The sequence below is a fragment of the Haliotis rufescens genome, unplaced genomic scaffold (genome assembly GCF_023055435.1).
Source record: "Haliotis rufescens isolate VD_foot unplaced genomic scaffold, xgHalRufe1.0.p SCAF_2, whole genome shotgun sequence".
NCBI classification, from domain to species: Eukaryota; Metazoa; Mollusca; class Gastropoda; order Lepetellida; family Haliotidae; genus Haliotis; species Haliotis rufescens.
In genome coordinates, this window is record NW_025963890.1 from 63,092,221 (window position 1) to 63,111,284 (window position 19,064).

General features: G+C 40.0%; 1 protein-coding gene across 1 annotated transcript; it reads left to right on the forward strand.

The window, feature by feature from the left end:
* Positions 1 to 722: 722 nt before the first annotated feature.
* LOC124143881 (putative defense protein) lies at positions 723 to 18,695 on the forward strand. The gene is made up of 5 exons (XM_046513038.2): positions 723 to 1,048; positions 9,786 to 10,002; positions 11,668 to 11,816; positions 16,559 to 16,650; positions 17,374 to 18,695. The coding sequence occupies exons 1-5, from the start codon at positions 1,046 to 1,048 to the stop codon at positions 17,651 to 17,653; spliced, it is 741 nt and encodes a 246-aa protein (XP_046368994.2). The 5' UTR covers positions 723 to 1,045; the 3' UTR covers positions 17,654 to 18,695.
* Positions 18,696 to 19,064: the final 369 nt, after the last annotated feature.

The window sequence follows — 19,064 nt, forward strand, 5'->3', positions numbered from 1 at the left end:
TTGGAAATACAACCGTACTGAGAACAAACTGCCCCTCTATTAAATGTTCCAGATAAAAAAAGAAAACAATTTCGTTGATCCCTGTGAACAAATTTGACAATTAAATCTCAAAACACACACGCTAGAAATATGACGTCTAGCCTCAAAGGAGTTTGCAAACATTGAGCCTCAAAGAAGGTATCCGACAAAATAAATTTGATAAGGATTTAGCTAAAAACGTAGTATTTTCACACCCCTTCTACCAGTGGCCGCGTTTGGTCGTCCTTAAACGATCTTTGGCAGCTGTATCATAATTCGGAATTTTGATTCTTTTAGATAGTGAATTGTCTCCCTGGCCCGTCTCAGCCTCGAGCGTCCCACCAACAGCCTCTCCCCTCCCGTCTCAATGGAGAGGCTCTGGCTGACAGGTTGACTTAGGTGTAAAGAGTGTGTGTGTTTCATTTCGGCTGCTGCCGCCATTCTACGTTTGCAGCGTTCGTGGCTCGAGTTGGTGGATTCTCACCAACAAACAAACAAAAAACGGCCTTTGTTTTTCTTGAGGTCAGAAATGTCTTTGTCCTCACGACAACCAAACAACCATCCCTTCGCCTGGTTAACCTTTGTAGACACTAACAATAGTCCGAAACCTAAACATGCCTCAAATGATCATCCAAACGGAAAAGTCGTCGGCTCTCCAAAATCCTGTGATATGAATGTCAAAGGAGTTGCTTCATGCGAATCCCGATTCAGAAGTGAGGCAGGTGATGAAGGTGAAATAAGTGTTTATTCACAGCTGTTAAATTAACAGCAATTGGAGACGTATTTGGGAGTGTATTGTTCAGTGTCAATACGAACACGTGTCGGTGCTAACTGTCATCTCAAATATTTGATCGAATTGTCAAGTTAAAGGACCAATCAAGGCGCCGTGTCGTGTGCAATCTAAGCTCGGTGTCAGTGACGACAAACTCCCCATCCACATGATACAATGAACCAACGGTACATGGGACAATCATAAACGCTGATACCGTTGGATTGTAATGCACTAGATCTTTCTTGCACGACTAAAATGGTAAGCAAGTTTATTATTTCTTTTCTTTATAAAGTCTTCATTAACTACTTTTGTACATGCATTTATGGTTAACGGTTTTACGAAAACGAACCGTTCTGTCCTCTATCTGCAGAGCATTGAAACATGCATGTAACATGGTCATAACCCACCCAGATCTGTATGTTGCAATGGCGTGTCGCGTTGAGATGGTCTGGAAATGAATCATATTTGTATCAAAACACTCGTTCATTTTCCTATGTCAATTTCAGATACAGACTAATTTACATACGTGTAGATAGACACCTGGAAAAACGCTAAACACCACTTCTATATTTTCATATATCCCGAACTCCCATAAATCAGAAATGTCTACATATGCCATTGATCTCATTTTGATATGTCTAAGTTTGTTTATTTGTTTATTTGTTTGTTGTGTAACGCGTAACTCAGCAAAATTTAAGCTATGCGACGGCGGTCTGTAAATAAAAGGATCTGGACCAGACAATCCAGTGACTGACATCATAAGCATCGATCCACGCAATTGGATACGATGACTTGCATCAACCAAGTCAGCGAGCCTGACAACCCGATCCCGTTAGTCGCCTCTTACGACAAGCATCGTCGCCTTTTACGGCACGCATGGGTTACTGAAGACCTATTCTTACCCGGATCTTTCACGGGTCGATATATGTCTAAGATACCACCTAAATCTTTTAGAAAGGGTGGTACACCGTATGTTCCTCTAGATAGTCGCATGTGCTTGGTCTTACCATGTGACGCAAAGAAGCAGGTGAGCCAATTAAAAGTTCAGTCAAATACCTAATGCTGTTGGACCTCCTCCGTGGTGTAGTGGATTGAGCGTCTGCTCGGGGAGCGGAATGTCGGTGGTTCGATCCCTGGCTGCGTAATACTGAAAGACGATAGAAGGTGGTACTTGTTGTTACCCTGCCTGACGCTAGACATTAAGGGGATTAAACAAGGAGTGGGCAACTCGGAGCGAGGCATCCATGTTAAAACTGCGACATGGTGTCTCAGTGGACTAGCACAATAAAACCGTCATATGTCAGGACGAGTACAATCACACGCACGCACGCACGCACGCACGATCACACTCTCACACACGCTATATAATATGTTGAATGTTCTTAGCACGACGTTAAATCCTATTTCACCCCACCATGCAACTGCTGCAAGATATTCATTCGAAAACATATTCCGATGCCTGTTTTTCAATACGGGTATGCCACTAATATGGGTATATCAACAGACCCAAATGTGTTTCCTCAGAATACATAGGTATACCAACAGACCCAAATGTGTTTCCTCAGAATACCTTGGTATATCAACAGACACAAATGTGTTTCCTCAGAATACCTGGGTATATCAACAGACACAAATGTGTTTCCTCAGAATACATGTGGATATCTACAGACATAAATGTGTTTCCTCAGAATACATGGGTATATCAACAGACACAAATGTGTTTCCTCAGAATACCTGGGTATATCAACAGACACAAATGTGTTTCCTCAGAATACCTGGGTATATCAACAGACACAAATGTGTTTCCTCAGAATACATGTGGATATCTACAGACACAAATGTGTTTCCTCAGAATACCTGGGTATATCAACAGACACAAATGTGTTTCCTCAGAATACATGGGTATATCAACAGACACAAATGTGTTTCCTCAGAATACATGGGTATATCAACAGACACAAATGTGTTTCCTCAGAATACATGGGTATATCAACAGACACATATTGTTTCCTCAGAATACATAGGTATATCAACAGACACATATGTTTTTCCTCAGAATACATAGGTATATCAACAGACACAAATGTGTTTCCTCAGAATACATGGGTATATCTACAGACATAAATGTGTTTCCTCAGAATAAATATGACAACACAGGATGCTATTATGGAGCTTAACGTTTCCCCCGGTGTAATATACTTCAACATAAACATCATGTCGTCTTTAGAAACCCTGAGAATGCATATAAGGACTACGGCTATTAAAAGAACAAGTTCATGTAAAGTTCTGGAGTCAAACAAGTCCTGAATATGTGACACAGTGAGCTGTTCATACGCACAATGGGCTTACTATTTAAAAAACAAATTTATCATTTGTTTTGTATTTGACGAGTGAGGGTTACAAAATAAAACTGACACTGGGTTATATGTTTTAAGTATTTGAGTAGAGTATTTTTATCTCAATTCAAATATTAAAATCTGCATCAACACAGTGCACATACGGCGCCTTAATACACTGGTAACAATCTCCCTTTGTGAATGTGCAATGCATGCATCTTTGAAATGCTAAAGGAGTTTTTTTCGCAATAAAATACCCCAACACAAAAGTAAATGCGATTGTATGAATTTATCAATATAGGAAGTAAAAGTATTATGATAACTTGGACGATACATGGTACATTGATAAATGATTGATTTTGTACAATTAAACCTTAATACGGTTACTGTTGGAATCGTCTGAACAAAATCAAAGGGACATTACTAAGTATCCATGATTCAATTATCCGGACATTTGTCAATCCGAACCATTACAAGGGGAACGGAACCGTCCGGATCAACGGGGTTTCCCTGTATACCAAAACACCTTTCGTTTGATGCCCCGTTAATACGTATAGGGGTCAAGGAAAAAATCCCAACGACAATTGGTGTCAAATCGGGGGAGGAATATCAGTGTCATTATTTTCATGGAAAAAGGGGATTAATAAAGCAATCATTTGTAGAATGATGAATTGTAAGTGATTGTTGGCACGTTCTTCCATGTAAAATACACCATCTATTTCGTTTAACCTTGGAGATCAAGATGCCTTACCACAGTCAGTCGAAAACCAAAAATCAATAAGGTAAAATCTTTGTTTTGTACAATGAAGTCGAGAGAGATTTAATGTGTTAGACTTAGGGTAGCAAGATAATTTCTCCGTGCAATCTCCGCTTAGAGGGAATTTACAGCGGGATTAGTCACGTGTGATTTTTAAGTAGAATAAATGTCACGTGACTTGTGACACAAATGATGTAACCTTCCCTGGATTTAAGTAAAGCCCGTGTTTTGAAATAGGTCCATTCGTCTTATGCGAATACGCAGGCTATTAATCAATTTAACTGCAAAATTCGTGCCAAAACTCCTTCACCAAACCTATTGCCTTTGCCAAATTTGCCCCCGATCACAATGCCCCCCGCTCATGCTTCTATTAAGCCAAATGCCATCATCCTTTGGCACTTTCTTGCAGAATTTTTGGGTCAATGCTCAGAAATGCGCTGTAGTCGATAAAAAATTGTGACAGGGCTTAGATTTAACAGAGGGGTATTGTTTAAAAAAGGGTTCCAATATTTTCAGTGTGCGTGGTGGTGTTACGACATTTGGATTGAAAAGTTACGTGACAAACAAGTGACGAAACGTGCCCCTCGAACTACTTTTTCTGTCAGAATTTTATAGTACACCTTTGGTTTGTCCCTTATGGATAATCTGAGGTGAATGGGGTTTAACGTCACGTCCAAGATTATTGCACTTATATAGCGATGTGCATGCACATGTGTGTGTGTGTGGCTGCTTGTACTAGTCCGGACTGATACCGATTTATAGTGCAAGATAGCACGCCGCAGTTTCACAAGAATACCCCACTCAGACACAGGAAACTGACCAGTCCTTGTTTTAGCCCCTAATGCCGAGCGCCAGACAGGGTAACAACAAGTACCATCTTTTAACGTCTTTTGGTATGACTCGGCCGGGGATCGAACCCCGAACCCAGCTAACAATTTCACGTTGTTGTAACGTTGGGATATTACGTCCATACAACGTTATTCTGTGGACTCCCATTTATGTAGTCACAACGTTGTGGCCTAACGTTATAATACGTCATATTTACGTATTTACAACGTTATGTGCACGTTATTGTTACGTTGTGGTAACGTTATTATACTACGTTCATACAACGTTATTTTGTGGACTCCCATTTATGTTGCCACAACGTTGTGGCCTAACGTTGTGATACGTCATATTATGGGCACGTTATAGTTATGTTGTGCCAACGTTGTATTTTACGTTGTGGTAACGTTTTATTTGGACGCAGTGGTAACGTTGTATTTTTCGTTGTGATAATGTTGTATATAACGTTTAAGTGGTAATGTTGTAATATTACGTCCAGTAGTGACCAGAATTACGTTGCATGGACGTAATATTATAACATTACCAACAAAACGTTACAAACAACCTTATCACTTGACAACCATGGACGTTGTGACCAACGTTTTGCAGTACATCTTTTTCACGTCGTAACAACGTTGCGTGAGTGAGTGTGTATGGTTTTACGCCATTTAAGCAACATTCCAGCAATATAACGGCGGGGGAAACCAGAAATAGGTACACACACGTGAGGAATCGAACCAGGGTCTTCATCACGAAGGCTGAACCACAAGGCTACCCCATCGCCCACGTTGTTGGACGGTTGTCATATTTTTTCCAAGTGTTGACCAGCACATGAGAAACAAACAAATTACGTTGCCCGGTGATGTTATAATACCGTTGTGACAACGTTGTATCACGACGTTATCAATCCACAACCTTACCACAACGTTGTGTGGTAGCTGGGAACCTTCCGCTCTCCGGGCGGACGCTCTATACCACTAGACCACGGAGGCGGTCCTAATTGGGATGACTATCGAGGATATGTTTGTTACTGTCGAAATAATATTGACATAGTTAAAAATCCATTGTGGGGGATTACAATAAAGGTACCACATTTGCAATATCACTGTGTAAGCCTTATACTTTCACTGGATAAACCAGAGATTACTGTCTCGGTGTTTGTGACCAGATCTAGACATGTGCCAAGCAGTGATTCTATTTCAAACCCACACTATACCTCAAAGAATAAATAGTTAAATAAAAACAAAAGAAACATCTTTGCGCACGTTTATTCACAAACAATGCCACACGTAAGCAATCGTCAATATAACGCCGACCACGAGGAAAAATGGCCGCTCATTACGGAGAACACGACCAAACTATTTGTACAATTCATAGAGAATCTCACCCGAGTGTCTTTTGATGCGAAATATATCAACACGAGTTGATAAAAGTGGAAATACTCCAAGGCTTGCCGAGGAGTTTTTCCACTTTTATCGTCGAGTGTTGATATATTTGATATCAAATTACATTAGGGTGAGATCATTCTTCCAACTTTTTCCGTTTGTAGACAGTAGCTTCAGTAGCAGAGTGATTAGTGGTGTCATTTGATTGTGACGTCATGGTAACAATGACGTCACAATAGTCTGCAAAACATCGTGATGCAATTTCATATATATCTGCAATATAGATATCTCACCCAAGCGATATCTCCTGTGGGAGCCAGTTTTGGAAGATAAACACCCTTAATGCAATACCGACTGGAACAAGATATTGAGATTTAAAAAAGGTAATTTCACTCATCGGTGGAGGTGAACACAGGCACACTCAACACGACGAGCCATATTACCATACCATGAACCAGTCCCTAGGTGTGGCCTCCTGGGTCATAGGCACGTGGTCTCGGTAACATGACAAAATCAAGCCCAAACAACAATATACCTTCAACATCTGCTCTACAATTAGCAACAGAATATAGCTAGCGTACGATTGACTGACACCATAATAACCATACATTTGCCTGTTGATCCCTGTCCTACTGTGTGTGTGACCCCCGCACCTATTGCTTCATGCGTACCCCCACCGCCCTACAATGTAACTCAATGTACACTCCCCGCTTGCATTATAAAGTGAAACACGTCCACCAAGCCCTAGATTGCTCAGGATGTTGTTGTTGGTGATTTCAAAAAGTCAAACGTTTATTTATTTATTTATTTATTTATTTATTTATTTATTTATTTATTTATTTATTTATTTATTTATTTATTTATTTATTTATTTATTTATTCATTTATTTATTTATTTATGTACTAGTATTTGTTTACCTCACTATCATTTGTGAATTGATACACGTGCAGTTCTTCAAACAGTGTACATTTTTGGTAAAAAGTAAACAAATAACGGTATTTTTGCATGGACAGTATTGCGGCATCTGGAATTTTATCGGAAAAAATAAATTGTGTTTCAGACTATTGAAAAAAAAGCCAGTAATTGTCTGCCACAAAAATTACATTATTGCAATGTGTTTTTCTTTTACAATATTCAGGTGCATAGTTAGATGAAAAATATCTATTCTTGATACAAAATCCCGATCAATCGTTATACTCCTTCTGTCTAGACCCTCATTATGCAACTGTTTTTTACCCGAGACGGTTAGAATATGTCTTCAGCTGCCCATGCTTGTCGGAAGAGGCGACTAACGGGATCGAGTGGTCAGGCACGCTGACTTTGTTGATGCATGTTATCGTATCCCAATTGCGTGGATCAATGCTCATGATGTCACTCCCTGAATCCAAGCTAAAAAGATGCTATTGGGCATTTTACAAACGTTTGAACATTTTAGCGAGTGTGCTTATAAATCTTTTTTCAAAATCTTTGACACAAAAATAGCTCCTATTCTTTCCTATGGTTCAGAAATATGGGGTTTTGCAGAGGCTAAAGAAATTGAATCCGTACATTTATACGCATGCAAAAGATTTCTTGGTGTTAAACATAGTACGTCTAACGTAATGGTTTATGGTGAATGTGGTCGCATGCCCTTGTATATATTTCACTACTTAAAAATCATAAGATACTGGTTAAAATTACTAAAAATGCCAGTAAGTAGATTGCCAAAAAAATGTTATAATATGATGCTATTGTATGAAAAGAATGGAGATCAAAATTGGGCATACAATGTTAAATGTCTACTGTATAAATGTGGGTATGGTTACATCTGGGAAAACCAATGTTTCTTAGAGAATCATGCCATGTTCATATCGAAAATAAGGCAGACGCTTTTTGACATGTACTTTCAAACATGGAGATCTACTGTAGATGTTTCTAGCAAATGCGAATATGATAGATATTTTAAAATGCAAATATGCGCAGAAAAATATTTTACTGATGTAAATATAAGAAAATGCAGAATATCATTAACACAATTTAGATGCAGCTCACACAGGTTAATGGTTGAAGTTGGCAGGCACAACAAAATACCCAAATGTTTAAGATTATGTAAACAATGTTCTCTAAATGTTGTCGAAGATGAATTTCATTTTCTACTTGTATGTTGTAAATATGATAATTTAAAGAAAAAATATATTGAACAGAAATACTATGTACATCCAAATAAATACAAGTTTATCTCTTTAATTTCACATGTGAGCAAAACGGCTATACAAAATCTCTCTCTCTCTTTATATATCATGCCATATTATTAAGAAATGAATCCTTGTAACATTCCTAACCGCTTCCACATTGTCATGTATTCTGTACTATGGGCCTGTGGCCTTACAGTTATATATGAATAAACTGATTGATTGATTGTCTGGTCCAGACTCGATTATGTACAGACCGCCGTCATATAGCTGGAATATTGCTGAGTGCGGCATTAAACAACAAAGAAACAAAGAAACTGGTTTTACTTTTCTGTTCCTTTCGTTGGACCCAAATAAAATAGCATAGATGTGGTCCAGTTTCTAACACTTATTTCCTGTCTAGGCGTTCACGTTGCGTGTTTAGAAATCAGTGCCATGTCGAAAACCCAGGAAATGTCTGTGTAACTTTGGTCGTCATTAATTATAGATTGGGTATTGATTGAAATTTGCTTTAGCAGACAAACAAATTAGTCTTTGGGCGTCTTGAATTAAAACATATGCAGTCTCAGGGTTGATTTGAAGTGGGTGCACGATACACATGAATATTGCATGTCCGTATACAAGCGTAAATATAGGAATAGGAATACAGGAATACTTATACAGACGCCTGCATGCATACATACATATAACTGGATATAGCGATGCATACTACCGGTGAAGGTCCGGGGTAGAATAGGTCTTCAGCAACCCATGCTTGCCGTAAAAGGCGACTATGCTTGTCGCAAGAGGCGACTAACGGGTTCGGCGTCAGGCTCGCCGACTTGGTTGTTGTCATCGTATCCTAATTGCGTGGATCGATGCACATGACATCAATCAGTGGATTGTCTGGTTCAGACTCGATTATTTACAGCGCTGGAATATTGCTGAGTGCGGCGTTTAACAACTGTACAAACAAACAAAGCGATGCATACAAGAATCGCATATAAATACACCAATCTATGCTTTCTTAATGTATTCATGTGGCACTTGAATCATTAGACAATAAGAATGCATGAAGTTGGGGGCGCTGGAGTCGTCATACCGAAAGCCCGAGTTCGATGGGAAATATCCCTGTATATAGGTACAATGTGTTAAATAATTGCATTTGGAATTAAACTGTCTGGGATGGTCAATATGATCTAGTCTCCTTTTTCTGTTGTCTAAATATTGTTTTCCGTAGACAACTTCAAATCCCTTCTCTTCCCAGAGTGTTTGTTGGAATGGTCTTCTCTATTTGCAACAGAATCCCGCACATGTATGTTCAGCTCATGTGTACGCAAAAGCTGAACATGGCCGACCCAGATGGGCTCTTCCCTCATCAGTTAGTCACACAAAGGTCACGATATCCAAATAACTATAAAAAGAATCAATGTTTGTTATATTTCTAACTTTTTTTCTGTCCACCAACTTACCCATTGTCCGTCAGACCCTGTATCAATACACCAGTTCCACCTAACAATGCTGTTTGCTTCTTTTCTCAGAGTCGGCCCAGTGGCCTGGTCAGTTCCGTGGTGTCCAGCGTCTTACTGTGGACATTCCTGGCATGTCCTCCGGCATCCTGCTACCCAGGGGGGGCTCCCGTCATGGCCTGTGGGGACATGTTCCCCTCCGGACACGGCACTGAGGCTCAGGTCTCCCCCTCCCCCTACAGGATCACAGTACCAAAGAAGAAATATGACCCCAATACAACCATAAAAAGTAAGATGCTCATCAGTGCAGGTGACCTTGCAAATTTAATTATTCCAATTATTTGTTCAGATTGATTGCCATCTTTATCGCTTGCGTAAATATTTCTACCACCGAAGACCACACGTAGAGTTTACACGGACGTAATATTACACTAGCTATGTGAACGCCCCTAGTTCAGTAATTCCGAGTTACGCCAGTTTTACACGCACGTAAGACTTACGACTGCTTTGTGAAACGGTACCCTGGAGTACTAAGTACAAAATAAGCTACATATGAAACAAATACTATCTAAATCCAAATATAATCATCAAAAGTAATATGTTCATGAAAGCATTCAGTAGTACAAGTACTAAAACGTTCCAAAAGATGATACATGAATTGTCATTAAAGTTCAGGTTAAGTTAAAGTTAAGGCTATTTTAAAACCGAAATGTGATCCAAATACAATTGTTTAAAGTACGATGTTTATGCAAACATTCAGTACTGCAACTACGTAAATTTTGTCTTTGCAATGTGTTATAAGGGTAACGCTATTTTTCAGGGCATTATCATTTGCAGAAGCCCGAGGTCTTCCATTAACTGCCCGACGAAGGAGGGCAGTTGAAAAGACCGAGGGCTTCTGCAAATGATAATGCCCTGAAAAATAGCGTTACCTTTATTATAGCTAAAATTGATGGAATTTGTTATCAAATAAAAAGGAACAACAATATCGGTTTTGAAACATTTACTGCAATCAACACGAATGTCACTGACCCACTTTACAAATATTGAAACGTCAAAGAACAAACCAGATAACGTCACTATTGAACGTTACGTCACCTATCCCTATCCTATGACGTCACCTAACAACGGGCGTGATAATGGCCCGTCGTCAAGTAATATGAGGGCATTATCAAGTTACAGTGGCCCGCTCATTTCTGATAACATGCGGGCGTTTTTATGATAATTCTATCCATTTTAGCTATAATAGAAGGGTAACGCTATTTTTCAGGGCATTATCATTTGCAGAAGCCCGAGGTTTTCTATTAACTGCCCGACGAAGGAGGGCAGTTGAAAAGACCGAGGGCTTCTGCAAATGATAATGCCCTGAAAAAGAGCGTTACCGTTATTATAGCTAAAATGGATGGAATTTGTTATCAAATAAAAAGAAACAACAACATCGGTTTTGAAACACTTACTGCAATCAACACGAATCTCACTGACCACATTTTACAAATATGGAAACGTCATAGAACAAACCAGATGACGTCACTATAATTCGGGACGTCATTTTCTCTACCCTATGACGTCACCTAACAACGGGCTTGATAATGGCCCGTCGTCAAGCAATATGAGGGCATTATCAAGTTACAGTGGCCCGCTCATTTCTGATAACGTGCGGGCGGTTTAATGATAATTCTATCCATTTTAGCTATAATTTTAAATAACACATTGCAAAGAAGCAACAAGATGAAGTAAAAAGATGTTTATGCAAATATTCAGTCAGTCAAACAAGTAATCTGCCTTTCTAAAACATAGTAGTTGAAAAGCGAAATATGATCTTTATTACTACTGAATGTTTGCAGTAAGACAAGAAGGAAAACATAATCCTAACATGAACTGTCCATCTGTATGCACGAACAACACGGTGGTATTGGTCATATTAACCTACATGGTTTTTTTCTACCCTGCACAGTCAGCCTGATCGCAACAGTCGGGTATTTCCGTGGTGTCTTCGTGCAGGCTCGGCGAGTGGGATGTCGCGTCAACGTCACTGAGGTCATCGGCTCCTTCACCATCAACGACAATGAATTGGAAGCACAACACTGTTTTGGCAAAATACACGTGAGCCTCCTATCCTATTGTCAGTTAGAGTGAGTGAGTGAGCTGGGTTAAACTCGCTTTGAACATATATTCCAGCTATAATGTGGGAGCATTTACTGAAGTAATGTAGGTCTCAGACGTTTACCACTTTGGTGAAACCCAGGAGCGTGGGTATGGTGCTCATAAACCTAGAAACATTATCAGGGCGAACCGGGATTCGAACCCATGATCATAGGTTTCTGACGTGCTCAAGGGATGGAACTCTGCACTGCGAATTTCGGCGCCTTAGAGGACTTGGCCAGTTGTCTCCCTTGTCAGTTCGAGATAACGGAGATTATGAGAATTCCTCTGTTTAGACGGATCATCGAGATGACGTTTTATATTTGTAAAGAGATGAACTGACCCAGTGTCATGTTCATTTCGAATCATTTGGAATTATATTAAAGGATTCCTGAAAGAGGGGTGTCAGATTAGCTTTCTCACGGTAGATATCGATATCCCACTCACTGATGGAATGTCAGTGAAGACAGGGTTAATTTATGGATTTCAACTGCTTTTTTCCTTCGATACAGGTGCTAGTACCTTAGTCAAGTTTCATATAAATATTTAACGTCAAGGCCAGAGAATAACCAGTCCCGACCCTCAAACGAACCATATTCCACAGGACGTAACAGGCAATATAGCGGGGAAATTATGTGAAGGGGTCACTGACAGGTGAGGTGAAATGGGATTTAATGTCGCGTCCAAGATTATTGCACTTATATAGCGACGTGCATGTACGTGTGTGTGTTTGTGTGCCTCTTTGTACTAGTCCGGACTGATGCCGATTTATAGTGCTAGCTCACTGAGATACCATGCCGCAGTTTAACATGAATACCCCACTCAGACACAGTATACTGAATCCGAGCCGACCAGTCCTTGTTTTAGCCCCTTAATGCCGAGCGCCAGACAGGGTAACAACAAGTACCATCTTTTAACGTCTTTTGGTATGACGCGGCCGGGGATCGAACCCCGGACCTTCCGCTTTCCGGGCGGACGCTCTACCACTAGACCACGGAGGCGGTCGTCACTGACAGTCAGTGATGACGCTAGGTGTACGCGAGAAGGGTGAGCATGTCCTGTCCCACCGGCACCAACCACCCACGAAATTTGCACAAAAATAAATGTGTTTGTTGCCTGATACCTAGTCCTGCACCATGGCTGTGGATTATATTTATTTTATAAAAAAACACAATCTAGAAACGTATACAAAAGCAAGTCTAGACAGCTCTAGGTAGCTCTGTTCCACATGAAAATCAGCACAGGGAAAATTATTTAATTTATTTTAGAGTCAAGAAGGGTATTGTGTAATATAAGATTTCATAGACTAAATGTTAGTCTACCTAATGCCACTCAGTACAACTCTTGCCATGCGACGGCGGCATGTAACTAGAAGCGACAAACCCCTAGCAACAAGAAATAGCTGCTATAGGCAGAGTCGATTGTAAGTTTCCAATTCTATCACGAGCATGGGTTGTTTATGAAACACTAACAAACAGAGATGATGATACTACGTGCATGCGAAAAGGTTAGTATATCCTGTCCCGCCGGGGGGCGGTCGGGTAGCCTAGTGGTTAAAGCGTTCGATCGTCACGCCGAAGACCCGGGTTCGATTCCCGACATGGGTACAATGTGTGAAGCCCATTTATGGTGCCCCCCGCCGTGATATTGCTGGAATATTGCTAAAAGCGGCGTAAAACCATACTCACTCACTCACTCACTGTCCCGCCGGTAGCATCCATCACAAACACATGCAGAGTTGCAATTTGGAATTGTCCTCCACATGCAATGTCCACGGTGTAACTTGTTCTGGAAGCTTTACCCAGGCCTTGAATGTTGTAACCTTGAAGACATCTTTGAGCAGGAGTCGTATGATGCTCTTTGAACGTATGGCAGAAAGAGCATGGGCGAATGTATCTCAAAAGATGTGAAATGTAGACAACAAAGGCTGGAGCTGCTGGAATATTGCTCAACATAAAGGAAAGATGTATTGTAAAGTTGAAATCACCCTTCTTGTAATACAAACTTGTGGAGAGTGTTTTGTCACTCTAAATCTTTATGCATAGATATAGATGTAAAACAGATGCGGCAGTCTCACTGGTCTCCTTTATTTCTGGACCCGTGAAGATCCGGGGTAGAGAAGGTCTTCAGCAACCCATGCTTGCCGTAAAAGGTGACTATGCTTGTCATAAAAGGCGACTAACGGGATCGGATGGTCAGGCTCGCTGACTTGGTTGATGCATGTCATCGATCCCAATTACGTGGATCGATGCTCATGATGTTAATCACTGGATTGTCTGGTCCAGACTCGATTATTTACAGACCGCCGTCATATAGCTGGAATATTGCTGAGTGCGGCGTTAAACTACAAACCAAACCAATAAAACTTCATTTCTGGTTCAGGTGGGTAAATGAGTGGAATTGGCCATTTGATGGCTATTGAACAATATCAGATCATCATTGTACCTGAAGCTCAAGCTATACTTCTTGGACAAATTACCATGTTATGACTTTGCTGATCCGAGCACAGTTTGGCTGTAAGCAAATCAGACAGTCCAGCCATGGACCAGAAATCCAGTCACTCTATTTCACATTCACTGACCCTCTTGAAACCAAAAGCGATATGTCAATTTTGGATTACGTCTGCTGTGCACAAGCGCAGAGACTCTACTGTTTACAAGTAAAGAAAAAGTAAAGATTCCTTCGAAGGCAGACAATCTGGTACTGCCTCAATACGAAATATTGAGCACCAATGTGCAATTGCGGCAAGTTCTGGGCGGACATCTTAACAGTGTTTTTTACAAGAAGATGTATTGTTTTTCCTGTCTGCACTTTCCTCGTTATTGTGAAATCTCAGTGTTGTGTGCAAGAAAAAGAGACATTTTTGAAATGACTGGTATGAATGGACACATTGGTTAGTGAAAAATATTCCCTGTTTCATTATAAATTCATTGTACCCTTTAAAAGTCCTTTCTACGTTGTTACTTTTGCTGAGAACACGTCAACGACACATTGGCGCGAGTATATTTGATTGAGTGTCAGATGTTTTGGCATTACGTGGATCTGTTGCAATAAAAACAGCTTAATGGGTATATCTATGTTGACGCGGGTACAACACATTGGTAAGATAAGTCAAGAATAAACATTTAACACACAAGCTGTTATGTATTCAGAGAGATTTGTTCGTTTGTTTGTTGTTTAACATTCCAGCTATATGGCGGCGGTCTGTAACTAATCGAGTCTGAACCAGACAATCCAGTGATTGACATTACGAGCATCGATCAACACAATTAGAATACGATGACATGTATATTCCCAACTATACCACGGTGATACAATGTTGCAAACAGCATAGTACATAAGTTACATATAAGTGGTACATCATGTTACATAAGTTTCATTACACATAAATAGTACATTATGTTGCACGAGTTTCATTACAAATGAATAGTACATGATGTTGCGCGAGTTTAAATACACATAAATAGTATAATGTGTTGCGCGAGTTTCATTACACATCAATAGTACATAATGTTGCACGAATTTCATTACAAATGAATAGTACATGATGTTGCGCGAGTTTCATTACACATAAATAGTACATTATGTTGCACGAGTTTCATTACAAATGAATAGTACATGATGTTGCGCGAGTTTCATTACACATAAATAGTACATTATGTTGCGCGAGTTTCATTACACATACGTAAATACATTGCTTGACTTTCATTTCATGTTACTATAGTTTCATCTTTCATCATATGTGAAATGTTACATTGTGTTGCATAAGTTTCTTTTCTTATGAAATCGTACAAAATTATGCTTATCCAATAATGTATTTTATTACATATGACAAAGGATGCGATGATGTGAGTTATCGGAGGATATCTTACCCACAGCTTTGTTACTTATAACAGGGCCGACGTCATATAGTTGGAATATTGCTGAGTGCGGCGTTAAACAACAAACAGACAAACAAAACAAACACAACTTATATCAGGGGGCATCAGGAAGCATATCTCCATCGCATATGAGGGGCGGTGGGGTAGGATAGTGATTAAAGCGTTCTCTCGTCACGCCGAAGACCCGGTTTCGATTTCCTACATGGGTACAAGGTGTGAAGCCCATTTCCGGTGTCCCCCACCGAGATAATGTTGGACTGTTGGTAAACGCGGCGTAAAACCATACTCACTCAGTCCTACTAAATATGATAAAGTACACAATCATAATATGTTACATACTGTCATTTTGTCATAAACAATATATACTGAACAGAAGTAAAAACATGCACCGAAGCTACGTCAATATGCAAGAATGCAGGTTCTATTTCCCCGCATGGGTACAATATTTGAAGCCTGTTTCTGGTGTCCCCAGTAGTGATGTTGCTGGCATTATGCTAAAGGCGACGTAAAAGCACACTCGCTCAGTACAATTGCAAAGTTGCACTCCATGATAATTTATCACTTAGTGTCCAGTTTCCTTAGTTTGGTCGTTCGCTATATATGTGACATAAAGTTTACAATCAATCTCATTAAAATCAGACGCCACCACTAAACAAAGATCTAAGGACATCCCATCAGATTGAGCTTACATCTTGACATCGACTCTCTCTGCAATGTTGTGTTGTTTCATAAGTAAAGACCATATGATAATGGTATATTTTGTTCGTTATATGTGATATCTGGTATGCCAGATGATACAATGTTGCATTTACGCCATTGCAGTCCGCGGTGACACACAAGATGCCGTCAAAGAAAACACGGAAGGATATTTACTGGACGCCGCCTGTCACACCGGCTGGTCACGTGGTCATTCGGTGAGTAAGGATACCTCTATATAAATGTAATGATAAAACTCTGTTTACCTGATTGGGGGATACATGTCTAGAAGGAAACCTACAAATATCCTCTCCTGTCCCCATATGTTCCTATCGCTTCACTATCATACTAGCCACCAGACACTGTCATACTAACTAGTTATAATCCACTGTCATACTAACTAGTCATAATCCACTGTTATACTAACTAGTTATCATTTACTGTCATACTAACTAGTTACCATTCACCGTCATACTAACTAGTTATCATTCACTTTCATACTAACTAGTTATCATTTACTGTCATACTAACTAGTTATCATTTACTGTCATACTAACTAGTTATAATCCACTGTTATGCTAACTAGTGATCATTCACTGTCATACTAACTAGTTACCATCCATTGTCATACTAACTAGTTACCATTCACTGTCATACTAACTAGTTATCATTCACTGTCATACTAACTAGTTATAATTCACTGTCATACTAACTAGTTATAATCCACTGTCATACTTTCTAGTTATAATCCACTGTCATACTAACTAGTTATAATCCACTGTTATACTAACTAGTTACCACTCACTGTCATACTAACTAGTTATAATCCACTGTTATACTAACTAGTTATCATTCACTGCCATACTAACTAGTTACCACTCACTGTCACTCACTCACTCATACAAACTATGCAGTAACGTGATTCTCTCCCTTTACGACAGCGCCACCTTTGTGATGGAGAAGGAGATGTTCTGGATCGGCGTGGAGTCAGACATCTTGGTCGACCTCCAGGAGATGGACACACCCAAATGTATAGCGTCCACGGTGCGGCCAATCCCAGCCTATACGACCACAACACCAACCACGCCATTCGTCAACTACGCCGACGATAATGTTCTCGGGAAGTACTCGTCTGGAGCTGTCGGTGTACACACCAATGTAGCCATTCTTGGACTCATACTCTTGGTGCAGGCCCTTTCACGACTTACACACTCTCCGTAGACTACAGAAGACCCATGGACTATTATTATCAATCAAGAAGTCGTGTTTAAGAGATATGTATACGGTTTAAAGGCAGGTTTGAATGAGGCAGGGAGTGTCCAGTTGACTTAGCGTTTCCATAACAACAGACAAGTGTATGATTACAATGAAACCCAGAGTACATAGTACGTTTATTTTGACAATGTTACGTTAGTTTAATCATAAAATGTATTATCAATCCAGGGTACCGTTGTACAGAGCGATCTTATTTCAAAGGTGATCGTAACTCCCATACATTAACATGGACGTACGGACAGTCGTTGCGCTAAGGTGATCGTAACTCCCATACCTTAACATGGACGTACGGACAGTCGTTGCGCTAAGGTGATCGTAACTCCCTTACCTTAACATGGACGTACGGACAGTCGTTGCGCTAAGGTGATCGTAACTCCCATACCTTAACATGGACGTACGGACAGTCGTTGCGCTAAGGTGATCGTAGCTCCCATACCTTAACATGGACGTACGGACAGTCGTTGTGCTAAAGTTGTTTTGTACAAAGGCACCCTGGGACACTTGCAGGTATGTGGACTCGGAAACTGTCCTCTATCTTGAGTATTGCATTGTATTTGCGTCAAAATAATAAACTGTCTCTATTCAGATAGGATAACAATTGTCAGCTTCTTTACACTGACTACAGTCATAAAACGTGGCTTAGAAGAAGGACATGTGTTATTTTCAACTGACCGGATCAAAACCATTTAAATTTTGACCATAATTATGAATGTTTCTGTAACATATATTTTTGCACTTGTGTTCATCCCCATTTACAAATGACTAGTTATGATTATATTCATCTTGTTGTGAATGTTGTACTTCGAAGTCAGCAGTACCACATCTATGCCACAGCTATGCCACGGCTATACCACATCTGTATCACATCTTTGCCACAGCTATACCACGGCTATACCACATCTGTATCACATCTATGCCACAGCTATATCACAGCTATACCACATCTGTATCATGACGAAATGTACATAATTGAATCTAAATAAACAAATTGTTCCAACAAAATAATTTTGCCATCCTAATTTACAAAAAAAAGAGAATAAAATTGTACGCTGGAAATGGTGAATGGCATGTACATATTTTGTTCGGTTCCTCTTCCAGAGAAAAACAATCGTATGTCTTGAAGCAGTGATCACTCAGCTAAGTTAGACACAGCAGATCATGTACACCCTTCTTTCCTTCTATAGAGATTATTATATGGCAAGTTTCATATCATACCCCATATCAACCTGAGACCCCATATCAGCCCGAGGGCCGAAGGTCAGGGGGTCAATATGGGGGACGAATGCCAGGGGGCTCATATGGGGGTCGAGGGTTGATATGGGGTATGATATGAAAACTGCCATATACTAACCTTTTA